At 47.1% G+C, this 18230-nt stretch overlaps 1 protein-coding gene across 1 annotated transcript in view; it reads right to left on the bottom strand.

Annotated features, from left to right (window-relative positions):
- Positions 1-18230, bottom strand: part of PAPPA (pappalysin 1) — a gene marked incomplete at its 5' end in the record, with an annotated part of 228179 nt that overhangs the window by 13013 nt on the left and 196936 nt on the right. The window contains 3 exons of the mRNA XM_081066643.1: positions 954-1052; positions 5787-5858; positions 14819-14928. Of these exons, the coding sequence (XP_080922769.1) occupies positions 954-1052; positions 5787-5858; positions 14819-14928 (281 nt within the window). The remainder of the gene's footprint in view (positions 1-953; positions 1053-5786; positions 5859-14818; positions 14929-18230) is intronic.

The following is an 18230-nucleotide window of genomic DNA, read 5'->3' as shown; positions in this document are numbered from 1 at the left end:
TCCCCTTCTTTACCATGAGAGTAGATCCAATGATATTTGAAATCTTTCAGCTCGGATTGTAGATGAGTATAAAAAGAGAAATAGCTTCCTATTCACTCATTCATCACAAGAATACTTCTCAACTCAGGTTGCCCAGGTTGACCACCTCTCTCCTAGTTCTTGGCTGGGGCCCAAACTCTGGTCCCAGCCCTGGACAGGAGGAAAGTGGAGGTTGAGGTGAATCTCAGTGGAATGTTTCAGGTTCACAATACGTATGCACACCTAAATCACTCCTGTTGCCTTCTAACACACAAAGGAAGAAAATCACAACCAAGACCACCCCCCTCAATTCTACAGGTGTGAACAACAAAAGAGATTATAAAATGCTCAAATGCTGTGACTGATCTTGTTGGGAATGCGCCATCTTCTCTCTTCCCCTAGACTTTAGCCCCACCCCTTAGAAATGCATGCTCTCTAGGATTTCACATGCCAGCAAACGTTCTGCCCCTGACACTCGTCTCCTGGCCACCTCCCCACGCCTTCCCCCTGTCCCTCAAGTTTCAGCCTTGGCTGGTGATCCCTCTGCAGTGCCTTCTCCAACCCCATGACGGAGCCCCACTGGACTCTGTCCTTCCCTTCTAAAAGTACGTGTTGCACTTTTATTGGTCAGCTTCCGTATTGGACTCTAAGCTGTGCTGCTAAGGGACCACATCTGCAAAAGTAATCCATGAACCTCCACACTTTGCGCAGGGACGAGCAGGTGCTATTAGCTCAACTACTGACTAAAATAATTAAAAATATAATACCATACCATACCACATGATACAATACAATACAAACAACACAATACAGCTTGGAGGCGAGCACTGACACAACCAGGACAGTGAGGTGTCCAACCTGGAGGGTCGATGTTGGCCCAGGAAACCAGAGAGGCCTGTAGGAGGGGCCTGCTGGGGAAGGGGGACACTGCCTACCTTTTTGGTCTTCACCGTGGACGCGCAGCAGTCCCCACCGTCGTAGTTGCAGAAGGCTCTGTTGTTGATGGCATCACAGTAATTGTCTCCCATGAAGGGCTAGATGGGGGACAGAGGCAGGAAGGAAAGGGGCCTTGTTAGCATCCCAGAGTGAGTGGGGGATGGCCCCCGTCATCATTTAACTGTCTCTCAGCTAATGATTTTGCTTCTCGCTTCAAATCCCAGCACCCCCTTGAACAAATTCACACTTCTACCATTTCTCAAGTCGTCTCTAACCAAGCGTTTCCCAACTAAAGTATGGTTACCCTGGGAGAGACACTCCTGGATGCTGGGGAATGCAAAGCCAGGGGGCAGACCACTTACGTCTTCTTAAAGTCGGGGGCTCATTTAACTTGAGGAAATGATAAGAAAATTTGAGCCCCTTTCCCCCATTCTTCCTGACAGCAAGTAATTAAAAACACAATTCATAATAAAATATATGCAAATATATTAGCCACCTGAGTGCAAACTGCCCAAGAATTGTAAAGATCAAATGGTTAAGAATTCAGGCATTTGTCTGTGTATGATTACGGGCTCTCTTCTCTCACACAGGAGTACAGATATACTTGATATTACATCTTTACATCTCTGTGTTCTCCCTTTATTCTCTGCACAACATGTGAGGGTAGGCATGGCTCTTCTCACTTTATAGATGAGGAGCTTGCGGCTCAGAGTAAGAAAGGGACCCAGCCAGGATCACACTGGGCAGAGGCAGAGGAGTGATATAAATCTAACTTGGCTCCGCATTGTTTTCTTTACCATTCTAGGCTCTCTCTAGCACATATTGGTTTATTTCTCTTGTTCCTGTGTTCCTCCAACTCTGTGATGCTCCAAACATGACGGGGTTAAGCCATTACTTATCGGAACCCAAAGCCACCTGAGGGGCAGTCAGGAGTCCCTGCAACACCCTAGCACTTGTATCTTCCCACCCGAGCACTTAGCACACCGTCTTCTATGGTCTGTTGCTGTTCTTGTAGCTGCTGCAAGACTGAGAGCTGCTCCAAGGCAGGACCACCTCCAGATCACTTGGTCTCCCAATCACATAGTTTGACAGTAGGCACAACTTTGGCTCTTAGCCAAAATGGAATGCCATTGCACGGGCATAGTGAAAAGGCAGTTGTCAGGGCTTTAGAAAATCTGTTCTAGTCTTCCAAATCTCAGCCAGCTTGGGTGGTTACTTGGTGGTGTTGACTAGGCAGCTTATGGTCTCTGAGTCTCAGGACTCCCAGTAATAATAAAAAAAAAAGAGGCAGGGGTAGTCCACTGATTTCTCCAAGCAGTGGGCATACCCTTTCTCCCATCAAAGGCAATATTGAGTAATGCTTTAATACGTAGACAGCAGATACAAGTGAAACCCCTCTGATTAAAGTTCAGGTTGGGGTCTCTAATGCTCAGTGACTCATTGATGGGACAGAAGACGTCATCACTTTGCTGAGACCACTGCATCCTGACACATCCCGGAGACCCAGTGCTCTCTCTTTCCCATCCTGACTTCTCCATCCCATTCCCAAGCTCACAAGGAGTCCCAGTCCATCCAATATGGCACCCCTGGCTTCTGTATCTCTGTGCCAAGTTCATGCAGTCTTTGTTACCCCCACTCATGGTGGAAGATTCGATTTCATCACTGCCCTATAGTGTCTAAAAAAATATCGTAGCAAGACAGCCAAGAATAGGCAAGAGATTGCTCAGGTGTGTGTGTGTGTGTGTGTGTGTGTACATGTGCACGGCTGTGAGCACAATTGTGACTGCTGTAATAGACACAGGATTACATTTATATTAGAGCAGAGAAGCACAAATAACAAGGATAAGCCTTTTGCTTTTCTCTGTGCCTTAGGAGATCTGCTTGTGGATTCTGTTCTTTATGGTTTTTCTCATATATATGAGCAGACTACTGAAGGAAACCAAATGTCCCTTCCTTAGAATGAAAGGAACTGGCTTGCTAAAGGAGTAGCTCAGGAAGAAGAGGAAGAAAATAAAATAAATAAGTGAACTTTAAAAAAAAATTGTCCCATGAAAAAATCTTGTCTCATCATTAGCTACTTTCCTCTATGTGCCATTTTGTGCAGCCACATCCATCCATCCATTCATCGATCTATCCACGCATCTACCTAGCTGTCTGTTCCATCCGTCTTCTAGTCAATCCTATTTATTGAATGCCTACTGCACATGTGCGAAAAAAAAAAAAGGGCACACTAGTGAGTCAATGTAGATAGAGCTCCTGCTCCTCTAGACCTTACATTTTAGTGAGGAGAGAGACTTGGATCAAATAATCACACGTCTAATTGGCCAATTTCACCTCTAATAAGAGCTATGGAAGAAAGGTGCATGACGCTGTTTGAGTAAAGAGTAGAAGGATTTAACTTAATCAGGGAGCTTTGCGAAGGTGTCCCGGAAAGGACGTTTCATCTGAGATCACAAGATGAGTGGGAATTAATTACCTAGGGGTGGAGAAGGAAGACTGTCTAGAGAAAGGGAATAGCATGTGAAAAGACCTGCTACTTAGAGATTTCTCCCTGTCTGCGGTATTTCTCACGCTGCTACTTTGACTAACAATGTGTTCAGGTAAGCAATTCATCCTTCGACACCTAGCTCAAACGTTGCCCCTCTAAAATGCCTCCCCTAACACCCCCAAGATGTTCAGGGCTTCTACAACTTCCTGAACTTGTTTTGTTATAGCATATTTTGGTTATTGCAAAGATAGCATGCCTATATAGCATATAGACATCGTTGCCTATTTCCTGTAGTGTACTATGAGTTCCTTCTGGACAGGAACATGCGTCATCCATATTTTACATTCTAGACTTCCTAGCAAAACGTCTGGCCATTTGAGCAAAACTTTATCAAATAGCTATTCCTTCAATGTTTATTTAGGAAACCGGTGGACGCACGAACGGATTCATGGATGGACGGGGGGCAAGAAGATACCACGAATGACTAAGAGAGAGCATAGTGACTGTTTCCACTGGACTAAGACCGTGTGATTGTCAGAACCTAGAATAGTGTCGGGCACAGGAGAGGCACTCAGTGAAGCTTTGATGTCTGAGTGAGTGAATGACCACTTTGGATATAGCTGGGGGTAGAAGGCTGGTGGCGCAGGGCTACCAAAACCCTTTGTCCGTCTTGGCTACCTCTACACATTCCAGGTGAACGGCTCCTCTGTGGGGCCAGCATTTGTGCAATCTTCTAAACATGCTTTGCAGCCCCAGACTAGAGACAAATTATTAGCTCTAAGCTAAGGAAGACAAAGAGGCACCTGCAAGAGCAAAGGTGATAAGCATCACTGGCAGGGCAAAGAGCCTGACAGGTGAGGGTCTCTGAGGCCCCAGTGCTGAGTCAAAGGAGGGATCAAATTCCGCTGTCACACTGGTTGCCCAGACCGCCGACTCAGCAGAATGAGTGCCCAAGTAACCCAAGCTTCCTTTTCTTGAAATGCTGGAGCGATCCTGAGAGATGGGAGGAAGCAACGGCCACATGGCCCTGGCCTTGGTTTTGTCATTCCTGGCTGACTCCGGGGAGAATGGGGGTTCTTCATGACTCCAGTGTCAAGTGCTCTGAGAAGATGCTGCAGAAGGTCCCTAACCAATACACAGAAAATCACCCAAGGATTGTCTGTGACACTTACAGGTCAGGGGATAGTTCATGGGCAGGAGGTGGCCTAGTGGAGAAGAAAAAGCACCTGCCTGGAAGTCAGCAGACCTGGGTTCATGCTTTGGTTTTGTGTCTATTATGCTGTGCAACCTTGGGCCATGGCATCCCCTCTCTGGCCCTCAACTTCCAGTCTATACAGTAAACGAATAGGGTTAGATCACACTCAGAACCCTTCCAGCTTTGGCATTCCATCAAATTTTAGACCAACCATTGTCTAGGTCGCAGTTTTCCCATCTTTAAAATAAAAGGTCAGGTTTAGAGCATCTAGAAGAACATTTCTGGTTCCAACCTTCTAAGAATTTCATCAACTACAACATTTTCTAGAGCACAATCTATTCCTTTTCATCTGCATTTTTTCCTGAGTGGGCTCTGGGGGAACTGCAGCGATTTGGACATCCACCTGGATGAAATTTGGGGCCTCCTTCTCACTGCCAGCTGAGAACCACAGGAGCAAAGGGGTGCACAGAAATGTCTTTTAGTTACATAAGCAGCACCCCCTTGAGACCACAGATGACATCCCAAGTACCCTGCCCTTGTCCCTCCCCAAGCTTATCACTGATCCACAGAAACAGATCTCCTTAATGCCAAGTTCCAGGACATGGCTAAACTGTGAAGTCAGAGAACTGAAGGGTCAGAAGGCATAATCGCTCTCAGCTCAATGCTTGGTTCTAAGGTGTCCATATTACTGCTTGGGTTGAAGAGAGAGTGAATGACAAACATGTGGCAGAAGGAAGTGATACGTAAGACGCGTATCAGTAAAGGGGGAATGGAAACAAAAACTGCTTTGTGTTGTTCATTAAAAGTTAAATGTGATAATCTTGGTAAAATGCCTGGCATATTATAGACTCTAAATCAATATGGCCTCCCTACACTCCTCCCTTATAGGTGCAATATGCTGAACATAGGCTGAGGAGGCAGAAAAACCTGGCTTGGCGCCCTCTGTTACCCACCGCACATAGTTTTGAGTATGTTTGTTGATATTTCTGTTTCAATCCATCATCTGTACAATAGGATTGCTGATTCATGTCCAAAAAACTCAGATAAAGGTATATTTACCGTACTTAGTAGGTACAGTAAATGGGAGCCATGATTAATATGACAATAACAATACAAATAATAACTGTAGAATCCTTTCTGGGAACTCACCTCACAGCCTTTCACACAGTGAATCAGAGCAGGGTGAGGATACCACTTGAGACCAGCCGTGCACACAACTCTCTGTGGAGAGAAAGAGAGAGAGGTCAGACGGGTTTGGGCAGGGAGGGAGCCATCTCTCCGTTGGCATCACATTCAACCACCCTACCTCTTCTTGGCTCTTCCAAGTCCTGACCTCACCTTGGCATGTACATGGATAAATTGCCCAGATACTGGCAATAACAGGAGCCATAAGATTACAATAACATTTGTGTTTGCTGTAGATGTCATGACTCTGTATTTCCTCAGCCGAAATAAGGGCTAAAGAGAAGCAGAATTACGGGATGAAGACAGAATCAGAAAGGCCCTTCAGAAAATTTGTGGTGATATTTGGCCCATGGATGGAGTTGGGGATAAAGTGGGAGGAAGAAGGAAGGATAGTGTGTGCGTGTTTGTGTGTGTATGTGTGTGCGTGTACATATGTGCATGTGTGTACATGTGTGTGTGTCTGTATATGTGTCAGTGCAGCAGGGAGATGGGGAAATGGTGTGGAGCAGGGAAAACACTGAGGACCACTTTCTCAGGATCACTGTGGGAACATACTAAAAAGGCACACTCTTTGGTGTTGGCTTGGATTTAATGAATCCAAATCTTTGAGATCAGGGCCTCTCCATTTTAAGAACAAGCCTCCCAGATGATTCAGATACACACTGCAGTTTGAGAGCAGTGGGCCGGAGGATGAATGAACTAACCTTTGGTTCGGAACCCTTGGGCACACAGAGAACCCTTCCTGCCTGCACCTGCCACCATGCTCTATGGGCCTGCTCACAATTCCTTGAGTTGGCCCACACTTTCCTACCTTATCCCTGTGACTTTGTTCTTCCTGCTCTCCTTCACTGAAATGTTTTTCCCCACCTTGTCACCTGGAGAAACTTTAGTTATCTTTTAAATTTCTGCTCAAGAGTTACTTTCTCTGTGGTGCCAGGCAGAGCTTATAGGTCTGCATATATGTGTTTATTTAAAGCCTACTTTAATAATAATCATTACTGTTACAATAATGACAACTAAAATGCATTCAGTGCATTGGCGGTGCTAATTACTTTATGTATTATCTTATTTATTTTCCACCACAGTGCAGTGAGGTGGGCATTAATCTCTGGTCACGAGGAAAATAAATCCCCCAAGCTCCATAGCTGGTAAGTGTCGCAACCAGGATTGGAAACCAAGCAGTGGTTTGGGAAATGATTGAAGGCAGCTAATAACATAACATCCAACATGATGATAATTTTTAAAGTAGGTGAAAAAAGAAAGATACAATTAAAAAGGATTCTACAATTAAAAAGAAGATAAAATGGCATCAGGAATGGGACTAACATAACCATCCTAACAAAGCTCTATCCTACCATAGATGCTTTGCTTTTCATGTCAGATTACAATAATTTCTTTAAAAATTCTAAAAGAAATAAATAAAAATGAGCTGGAGGTAAATGCTTAGATTTGCGATGATAAGTAACTGTCCGGGATCATCACGGAAGTCTGTATCATCAGGGCTTACTCTCCTGGCTGAGTGCCAGTTGATTTATTGTAATTAAGAAATGAACAGTCACATGGGCCAGAACGTGGAAAATCCATGTGACCAGCCCATTCTGTCCCTGAGGGCAGACCTATACGGGAACCAAACTGTAACTAGGTGTCTTGGTGAGCCTAGAACAAAGGAGATCCCATGACTTCAAGATTTGGCTAAGATTCGGTTGGGTGACTTTCTTCTCTGCCCCATGGCATCTCCGGTTCCGTCTTGGATCTTCCATGCCTAGAATGGTGCCAGGCACACGGAGGATACCCAATAAATATTTACATTTACATGAATGAATGGATCCCTCTCAAAATAGATGGGATTTTATCAATGGACAATATTCTCTTGTCTTCCTTTCTTTCGGCGCGTCAGACAAACATTCATAATGCCTAGCCGGTGTCTAGTGTAGAGAGCCAGTTTAGTGTAGCCCATATTACATTAAAAATCTTGGACGAACAACCTCCCTTGAAGATCTGCCAACCCGTCTTATAATGTGAAATCCACTATCTAGCTCTCCTCCTGCCTCTATTGACTTCTCCAACACACATAATGCAGTGTAATATATGGGAAAGACTCAGGGTACTGAGGCACAACAGGTGCCGTTGCAATTCTGACTTGAAATTGCTTTGTAAATTTGCACTCTGAGGCTTGGTTCTCCCATCTGTGAAATGGGTACTGAAAATGTCACAGTTTGTTACGATAATGCTTTGAGATACATGTTGTGGAAATGCTTAACCAGGAACAATTACTTAAGGTTCTTGAGGGCAGGGCCTGGGTTTTAGACACCTCTATCTTCCTCCAGGACCAGGCATGGAGCACAGCCAACACGCGCATGTTGACCAAATGAAGGAACGTGAGTACTTCCAGGGTTCCTCCCAGCTCAGCTACTTTCTTGTCCCTTGCTTCCCAGCCATGGGGCCAGAAGTGGAGAGAATCACCTGCTTTCATTTTCTGGGAAACTTTAACCAGACGTTCTTCTCTGGGTCTGAGAGTCTGTTCCCAGCCCAAATTCAGGGATGTTGGAGGGGCACTTGGTAACAGTTCAAATAGTAGAAAACAGCAGGGTTAGGATCCACTAGGGATTTGATGCCCATCCCTCCCCCTGTTTATTTGAGAGCTAATTTAATCCGTCTGTAGGAGTGTCTTGGTGTGGTTGTAAATGTTTCTGTCAGTTGAGGTTTACCTGACGTGAGTTCAGAAAAGGGACTTTTATACTATCGGCATGAGTCTATTTATCTTTCCAAGGTGTTTGGATTTTCCACTATTCCTCAGGGCTGCACGCCCCACCTGTCTCACTACAGGGCCCCTCTGTATGTGAGGAGAAGTGAGAAAGGGGACAAGCAGCAGGTCTGAAGGAAAGGCTAGGCTGTTTACACCAAAAGTTGGGCGATCCCAGATGGGGCCCCTCAAATGTCAGGCTTGTTCCTCTTGATGCCAGTGAGACCTCTAGCCCAGTCACAGCCCTTTCAGACCAGATTTTGTCAGACAGCTTTCATTTCCTGCCTTGGTGCAGAGGAAGAACACACTGTCTTTTATTCTTGACTACAATGACCACCGGCATCAACACCACCATCATTAGTATCAACACCACCAGCACCACCACCATCAGCAATAACACCAGCACTACCACCAACACTCCCCCCACCACCATCAATAACACCACCAGCTTTATTACCATCACCTCCACCAGCACTACCACCACCACCACCACCACCACCACCACCACCATCACCATCATCATCTTCATCATCACAAACCCATCATCATTATCCATATCCTTCTCAATACAAAACCCTCTATTAAACAAATACTGTGGTTCAAGCCCTGCTGGGAACTTTCATCTATTTAATTCTTGTCATAACTATGAGATAAGTACTATTTTTGACTCTGGTTTACACAAGAGGAAACTGAAGCACAGAGCAGTTAAACAGCCTGCCCCAAATCACACACATAGGCCATGACAGTCAGGAATTAAACTGATGTCTGTCTGATTTCTAGGTCTATACTTTGAATGCTACACATTCTCCTTCAAATTCTCCTAGCCCCTGGAGCTGTAAGTATAAAATAGCTTACTCTTTTGACCGATGGAAAGGCCAAGGTTCAGAAAGGTTTTGAGACAAATATAGGAGGGGGCAGAGTGTCTAAAAGATAAATCCCAGAAAAGATGGGCCCCAGCCAGAGCCAGATATGTGAGAAAGCATCTGAAGAGAGCCCCCTCATCCTGAGGCTCAGCCTGACACCCCTCCTAATATTTTCTAAGATGAAAGTCTTTTCTCCTTGAGTTTTTCCTTGATTTATAGGACCCTCTGTGAGTGAATTACATCCTGTAACTTAGTTTTGCCTTTTGTTATCAGTTACTGAGGTTTTGGCTTTCTCCTGGGTACACTTTTTGAAAGCCGAGGCATTTTCCACCTTACATCCCTTGTGTTTGAAGAATACCTGCCATTTCAATGGAGGTACACAATCAATGTCTTTGAATGGGTGAATGAACAAATGAGCAGGTGCACGAATGTATGAGTGTGTCCACGAGTAAATGAGAAATTGCTGGACTTAGGACACATCCCTCCATCTGTGGGTTTCCCCGCCAGGGCACATAATATCCCCTTCTATACCTCGACTATTCACTCTGAACCATTAGACTCTTGGTAGCATTTTCCCTGTTTGTAAGTGTTGCCTATGTTTACAATCTATACTGTAAGGTGGTTGTTTGCAGGACGGATGCCGGAAAATTAGCCCTGAGTTCAAATTGTGTTTCAATCATACTTGTTAGGTGAATTGGGCAGTGACAACCTTTCAGAACGTCAGAGTCTTCATCTAAAACAGTGATAATATTTAACTCATTGAAGTGCGCTCGAGTCAAAATGAGGTGGCATGTATGGAATTACCTAATAAACAGTGCCTACACATATATTATAGATACTCAATAAATGGTGATTTCCCTTTATTTTCCCTTAATTTTCTCCCTACATCCCTCTCTCCTTCCCTCGCTTCTTCTTTTTCTCTCTTTCCTCTTTCCATCCTTTTTCTAGAAGCCATTATAAAATCCAAGGTCCCACTTACTTAGAGGAATTATAAGCCTCTGACGTTGTGAGCTGCATTTTCTATTGGGAAACTCCCCCAGCTCCCCGGAACAAGTGCAAGTGCAGGGCAGATTGGAAATACTCCTGAGGAACTGGAGGAACAGACTGCACCCTGCATTCTAGGTGCCCAAAGCCCGAAGAGTCTGTCTCCTTCAAAGGTTGCAAGCCAACAGCTTCCAGGCTACACAACCCACAGAAATGTTTGGTTTGGAACACCAAGACCTTAACAGAAGTCAAAATCATTTGCCAATATATATAAAAAAAGAGAGATTTCATATTTCAAAGACTCCATATTTTTGTACTCAAGAGAAAATGGAAAACCTGGCCACCCTTGCCACCGTGCCGTCCTCTGTGGAAGCAGCACACGCTCTCCCTAGTTTACCACATTCCCCAACCTTCCCTGCCATCTCTCCAGCATTGAGCTTGAGGGGCATTTCAATCTATCCTTAAGTTTGTATTGTTTCATTTAATAGATTGGAAGACAAGTCCTCTGTACCCTTATCACCTTCACAAGTGCATGGGTGTGTGTGGGGTGGGTGGGGAGCCTCAAAGGGGGAGTACTTTAAAAAAAAAATAAAAGGAAAAAAGTGTTTTTTTCTTAATGAAAGGAAATCTAAAATTTAGGGGTTTAGTAAACCCCAAACTAATGTAATCTTATATGTCAATTATTCATCAATTAAAAAAATAAATAAGCAAAACCAACAAAGGGGCACTGCCTGGCATGGGGAGGGGAGGACTCTCTGGGGAGTTGTAAATATTCCCATCCCAACTGGGTACTGATTTCATGAGTGGACACAATTTAAACATTTATCAAGTCTTATGCTTAAGATTAGCATGTTATGTTTAAATAAAAACTAAGGAACCCCAACTGTATTTGCAAAGTCTTATTTGTTAAGTTGGGTAGAGCGTACAGGAGTGGTTGTTATATTTTCTTTCAGTTTTTCCAAAACATTTATAGTAAATACTATAGTAAGTACGAGTAATACACCTAGGTATTTAATATTAAACAATGATGTGTGTGGCCTGCTTCACCCATTCAGCCCAACTACCTGGTTCCTGTAGGCATTTAAGACTATGACTCTTGATCTAGGCCTGTCTCTCATTTCACAGATGGGGAAATTACAGCCTAGAAAAGGGATGAGATTTGTCCACGGATATACAGCAAGAAGGTGCCTGGGCTTGAACTAGAACCTTGGTCACTACACTCGGCACCCATAAATATTCAGTGGGCATCTACCGTGTGCTAGGCAGGGAGGGGTGTACAGGCCTGCCTTCACCAAGGTCACTGTTCTGGTTCACAAGTCATAACACACGAGCTCAGTGGTGATATTCCACTCATCTCAGTAGTCCTCATTCTCTGCACACTTGCCGGTAGATATCAAGTGCCTAAAACAGAGCCCAGCATGGATGAGTGAGTGCCAGTGGTGGGCTGCAGCCGGCTGGTAGGGGCTGCAGAAGCAACAGTGCTTCTCTCTCCCCAACTTTGTGTGCAGTGATGCAACTTGGAAAACTCGACATCTGCCAAGGTGGCAACATTCACACCACAATAACTGGCAAATGCTACAAATTGTGGAGAACCAGTTGTTAACCGTGTACCAGCACATCCCTGGGAAGTGATCAGTAAATGTTTTGCCTTTCTTATTATTCCTGTACATTCAAGAGACGCTGGAGAAAACTGCAACATTAGACGGGCCTGGGTTCCCCTTCAATTCCTCTTACTCAAGTGGCTTCCATCTCTGAGATTCCATTTCCTACACTGGAAAAACAGAGACCAATACCCACTTCATAGGTGTGCCTTGTGTGTGTGTGTGTGAGTGTGTACGCGTGTGTGCGTGCATGCACGTGTGGTGGGGGTGGAGGTGTAAAGAAAGGATGGAAAATGCCTGACCCAATGCCCGATTCACAGTAGGTATCCATTAACTCTCAGTCCTCGCCTCGCACTTTCTTACCCTGGGGACAAAGGTGACAGGAGTTGGAGCAGAGCTTTGCTCATACCGTCTCCCTCACACTGGCACTCGGAGGCAGACCCTCAGAAAGCAGAACTACCCAGGGCCTGCGTGGGCCTGGCGATGCCTGCACCACCAGCTCCATTTCTACAGCTCTCACCACACAAGGGGCAAGGGTGCAACAGAGGCCAGCTTTCCTGCCGTATTCCTGGAAATCATCAATCTCTGCCCTTCGCCCTCCTCCCTTTTTCTACCACATTTTTTTCCTCCTGGATAATGAGGCCTCCGGAGACCAGTGGAGGTCTGAACCTCGTTATGGCTCTCTCGGTAGGCCGGCATCAATAAAGGACAGCAGACCAGGGAACTGGGTGGGGGCTGGGGCGGGCAGGCAGCGGGTGGGCAACTGAGGAGGGGGGCTTGCAGGCTTTCAAATCCCTGGATTTATTTCACAGTGAATTATAACTGAACTCTTTAGTGCCCGGGACTCACAGAGGAAAGGGTGGAATTCACCCAGGGTGGGGGAGGGGGCAGCAGAGAAAAAGGCCCAAGTGGGAGGTGGGCTGGGGGTACATGGTTGGGTCAGGCAAAGAAGCCCTGCAGTATTGGCTGTGAGGGTGGTGTCCTGGGTCTGTCCTGTGTGGGGGTGTGCTCCCCTGCCTTCGGGTATGTGAGAGTCAGGGTAGGGTGGGGGGGTGGCACGGTGAGTAAGGAGTCACAGATCAAGATCCTGACTCTGTTTCCTGCATGCCCCTAGCCTAGTCCCCTCCCTCTCTGCTCCTCAGTTTCTCTAGCTGTCAAATGAGGGGCTTCGAGTTGGTGATCTCCAAACTCCTTGGGGTTCTGACACTTGGGTTCCGTAGATGCCCCAGGTGAGTACAGCACAAGAGCATTCACGGAGGTGCGCGGTGTAAATCTAGGTGGCACTCCGGGTTACAAATGGGGAAAGGCAGACTGAGGGGAGCAAACGGATGAAGGAGCATGAGTTTAGGGAAACAGGACTGTCTCCTGGATTCAGGGGAAAGTCAGAGGCAGAGAGAGAGGGAGACAGAGAGTGGATTTGGAGGGGAAAGGGGACAAAGGGCGGCAGAGCAAGGTGACAGAGGTGTTGGGAGAGGGAAGAGAGAAAGAGGGAACACAGAGGCAGGAAAAGGAAATAAAGTTGGAGATGGGGCAGAGAGCTGTAGAAGAAGAGAAAGAGGAAGGAGAAATGAGGGGAGGAGAACACTGGGGTGCATGGGGGAGCAGAGGGGAGCTGGCCAGGTCCCGCGCCAGGTCCATAGGCCCAGAGTGCTGAGTAAGCCTTCACAATTGTGCCCTCAGCTCATTTGAGAAACAGTACACCCAGTATCGGGTTCTGCCCAGCTATCCGGGGCGTGATCTGCAGCAGGCAGGCAGACTGCGAGTCCTCCCAGCACCCCAGGTGGAAAGGTGGATGGAGAGACACAGCTGAACCTCACCCTGCACCCCGTGCCTCCTTCTCCCACTTTCTCCGAAGTGGGGAGCCGGTGCCCAGAGCTGGTACATGAGGCCTGAGATGCCTGCTGCCCTGGAGGACAGGAGTGGAGTCCCACATCAGTTCTGGGGACCCCGGACTGATCAGGAGACACAAAGGAAAGTAAGAGGGGCCAGCCCCAAAATGAATGTGGCAATGACACTGGCTTGCAGGAGGTGCTGCCTCCATCGTCTTCTAGCCTGGGCAAGTCCAGCCTGGTGCTGAGGGACGAGCGTGACACTTGGGCTCCGGCTTGGGTTTGAGCTCTCACTCCGGGGCCCACCACTCACTGCTGAGATCTCATTGTCCACAATTCGAGAATGCAGACAGTGCCTCCCATCCCGCTCCATACAACCCTTCTGAGGTTCAAATGCAGTCTTTTGTGCTAAGTGCTAGGCTCATGCTCATGGTAGGTGCTTCATAAACAACAGGCGTAAACAGTTTCCCATGTCATGGATTAATCGCTTTCCACCAAATCAGTAAAGCATGGAGAAAGAGACCAGAAATCCAGGCTATGGAACGTGGTAGGTCTTCCAAGAACATATACTAGGGAAGCCCCCTAGCATCATCCTTAGGAGTACAGGCTTTCTAGTCAGACAGACACAAGTATGCGGCCTGATTCTGTGGTTTTTACTTATGTATGCTCGGTGTCTCCGTTTCCAGGAACGTTATTCACCTTATTCTTAGGCTGTCATCAGGATTCAGTGGGACAGTAAATAAAATGTCCTTCGAACGGGGCCTGACAGAAGAAAAGGACTAAATACTTAAGGACTAGAGAAGTGATGGAACAAGTCCACACCCCACCGGGAGGTGTGACAAGTTGATGATGATTTAACATCATCAATGTCATATGTCATCATATGTAAAGGGACCACTGCGGGACCAGGGCACAGTAAGTGTTCCACAAGGTCATTTCTCTCCCCTTAGCCGTGTGGGCAGCCCCTGTCACTCACCTCCACCCGTGTGGGGTTTAGCCAGTGGGGGATGTCCCGGACGGTCACGTTCACTGGCAGGATGATGGATTCGCTGTTGTGGTCCAGGCACGAGGTGGCACATTCCGACCCTGAGAAGAAGCAGAGTGTGAGGAAGCAGCTCAGCCCCCAGTCTCCTGATGCCCGGGAACTGCTCTCACACAGTGTGGGCCCTGCCACTTCCTGGTCCGCAGGGAACTGGGCTGTCCTGTGTCCTAACCTGGCACACGACATGCAAGGATTGCTTAGTAAGCACCAGCCGGTGAATGGCGAGCACATGAATACCCAACACCTTCTGCACCCCACACTTTCATCTTGTACAAGGCTGACATTCACGCCCTCCCCTGTGCCTTCAAGACCCTTCCCACTCTTCTTCAACGAGTGAATTACTAAGCACCCTTCCTGTGTCACCTGGATCCAGGGTCACTTGCGCAGAGAAGCCCTCCATGCCTTCCTAATAGAGGCACCCCTCACAGCACTTGTCACGTGACCCCTTCCCATTGGCTTGGTGACTGTTTTGTTATGTCAATAGTTGTATCTCTTGCCTGCTGGACTATCAACTCCATGAGGCCAACACCCTCTGTGCCCCCAGTCTATGCCCAGAGCCTAACACTGTACATGGCAGATGGCAGGCACTCAGTAAGCATTTTGAAATGAATGAAAGAGACCCTGAGAGAATAATGAATAGATGGATGAGGAAATGAGTGAGTGAGTGAATGAATGAATGAATGGCACAATGAATAGGTGTTTAGGTATCTTAGAAGTGGGTATGTAAATGGATGAGTGAATGAATGACTGACTACATGGAAAAGAATACAAAGAAGTGGAAAAAAAAAAGAAATGAATCAGACAATGAGTCAATGAAGACACGGATGACTAATGGGGACAGGGGAGAGACACAGAAGCCCTCGGGCCAGGGATTTCTGGGTGAAGATAGTTCACTTTCAAGCTGTGGGTTGGCAAGTTAACGATAATTCATCTAATTTATTCTCTGCTCTGAGCTCACACATTCTAAAGTCTCCTGAAAATCAAGCCCATGAGATGACCCCAGGACTCCAAAAAGCTGCTCCTTCATGTGGGCAAAGAACAGATATCAGAATCTGAGCAGGGCCTTGCAGACGTCGTTCCCCTATCTCAGTGCCAAGACCGCCCTTGAACACTGAGTGGTTCACAAGAGACAGCCAGTCTTCGTTTAAGTACTTTATTCTATTAGCCATTGTAAAGGCTCCATTCCAAATGTGTGCATATCTGTGCATGTGTAACTGTGTGTACACACACACACAGACTTGTACACATACACACATGCTTATATATGCATATATAGTGTATGTATCTAATGCCCTTCCTGTTACCATCTCGTCATCTCCTTCAGTCTCAGAGACTCACCAGCACAGACGATGGGGAGAGAGTAGGGTTGCAGGTGCAGGACAATGTTTAGAACCACTTCACTTTAAACATAGGGACACTGCGCCCAGAAGGGGAAGACTCCTGCCCTGCCCGGTGGTTTTCCTATGTTGCCCATTCTTCTGCAAACCCAGCCCTGTGAGACAAGTGTCATCACACCTATTTCATAGGTGAGAGAGTGAAATACACAGAGCTCAGGTCCCAGAGCTGGCGAGTAGAGGGCTGTGAGTTAGAACCCTATCTCTCCGATTTCCAAGCCCTGCGACGAGTACGATGGAGCCACACAGAAGGAAGAGAAAGGAAGGCAGCAGTGGAAGGGGACAGAGACGGGTAAAGGACCAGAGGAGAGAAAAGAAATGGGGGGAATGCAAAAAAAATCAAAAACGATGAGTAATGAGAATAAGGAGAAAACCTGCTAAGCCATTGGAGAAACTCAGGGCTGTGTGTGTGTCATGAGATCAGTTCTGAAGGGGTTTTTAGGGAGCAAGGACGAAGCAAGGCTGCAATGATAAAATTATTTTGAGCAAAGAAGGTGCAGCCTCTGAGAAATAGACAAAAGCTGTCTTATCCCAAGAAGCTGGACTAAAAAGGAAAGCTCTGGTCGACAGGAGGCCATCGCTGCCCTGTGTAGCAGTCCTGTCTTAATTTCTTTCTCTGCACTCCCCTCCCCCACTCCTGGGCAGCTCTGGGCTTCAGGACCAGGCTGCTGTGTTGTGATATATGAGCCCTAATTGGCATCATTACAGAGCGGTGATCTCACCAGGCTCCCGCCTCTCCTTCCCCAGAGGAGCAGGGAGGGTGGCAGCCTTGGTGGCAGTAGCAAGTTTCTGAAGGCTCCCAGCTGCATGGGGAGGGGCCCAGAGGAAGCTGCCCTGGGTGGCTCCAGGGGTGCCCTCCATCACCCAAGCCCACCTCATGCTAGCACATACCTCACCCCTGTTGCACGGCCTTTGATCAAGGCCCTCTCCTTGGATAGGTGGGCTCTCCCCTGGGAGGGGCCCAGCCTGGGAGGGGGATCCGAGGGGCCTTTGGAGGTGAGAAGGGAGAGGGAGCTGGGAGTCCTGAGGGAAACCTGGCTTCCCTCTTCCTGCTCCCTCAGCATCCCCTATACAGTCCCCCTACCCTGGATGACCATATTCTCAATAGGGGTGTCTGCACAGCAGTGCGAGCCTGGGGTGCAGGTGAGGGGAAGGATATGTGGGTGCCAAAGTCATACAGAGTTCTGTCCCTTTGTGCTCTGACCACAAAAAAGCTCAGTGGGTAAAGGAGCGCTACTGCCACACCTCTGGACTGGACTGAGGGCAGTCCAGAGCTGGGTATTACGGCTCGTGTGTGTGTGTGTGTGTGTGTGTGGGTGTGAACGCCTGCGCAAAGTGGCCACGTGACATATTTGTGTACGTGTGTATGAGCCAGCGACCTGTTTGCCTTTTGTGCCTCTCTATGTTTGGTATGTTTGGGGGCATGTGTTTGTGTCTGTGATGTTTGCGGCTTATGTGTCACATTTGTGTGCGTTCTGTGTGTGGCTGTGTGTTGGGGGTGATGTATCTGTGTGGCATTTGGCGGATGTGTACATGCTAAGCAGGAGGTTATTGAGTGATGGGCATGTTTGCATCTGTTTCATTATTTAGCATTTGTGCTTGTGTTTAGGCATGTGTGAATATATTTGAATGTGTCAGTGGATGCAGACGTGAAGAAAGTATGTTTTTATAGTTTTTTGGGTTTCTTTAAATACAAGTAACTTAATGAGTATTTTTCCCCTGGGCCTGCTTAATGCCAGTCGTGAGTATGACTGAATATACGCTTGTATATCCTGAGTTGGGGGTAGTGACCCCATCGCAGATGTACGTGTCCAGAGCCATGCACACCCATCAGCAAGGATGGAGAGAAGTGTTGCCTTGAAAGGATCGGCTAACGCCACTCACAGTTGCTACACCTGTTGCCCCAACCTTCTGGAATGTCTGTACCGGCAAGCCCTACGAGATCCCACCTT

Source organism: Rhinolophus hipposideros (assembly GCF_964194185.1).
Source record: "Rhinolophus hipposideros genome assembly, chromosome: 11".
Taxonomy (NCBI): Eukaryota; Metazoa; Chordata; class Mammalia; order Chiroptera; family Rhinolophidae; genus Rhinolophus; species Rhinolophus hipposideros.
This window is presented reverse-complemented; position numbering and strand designations above follow the sequence as displayed.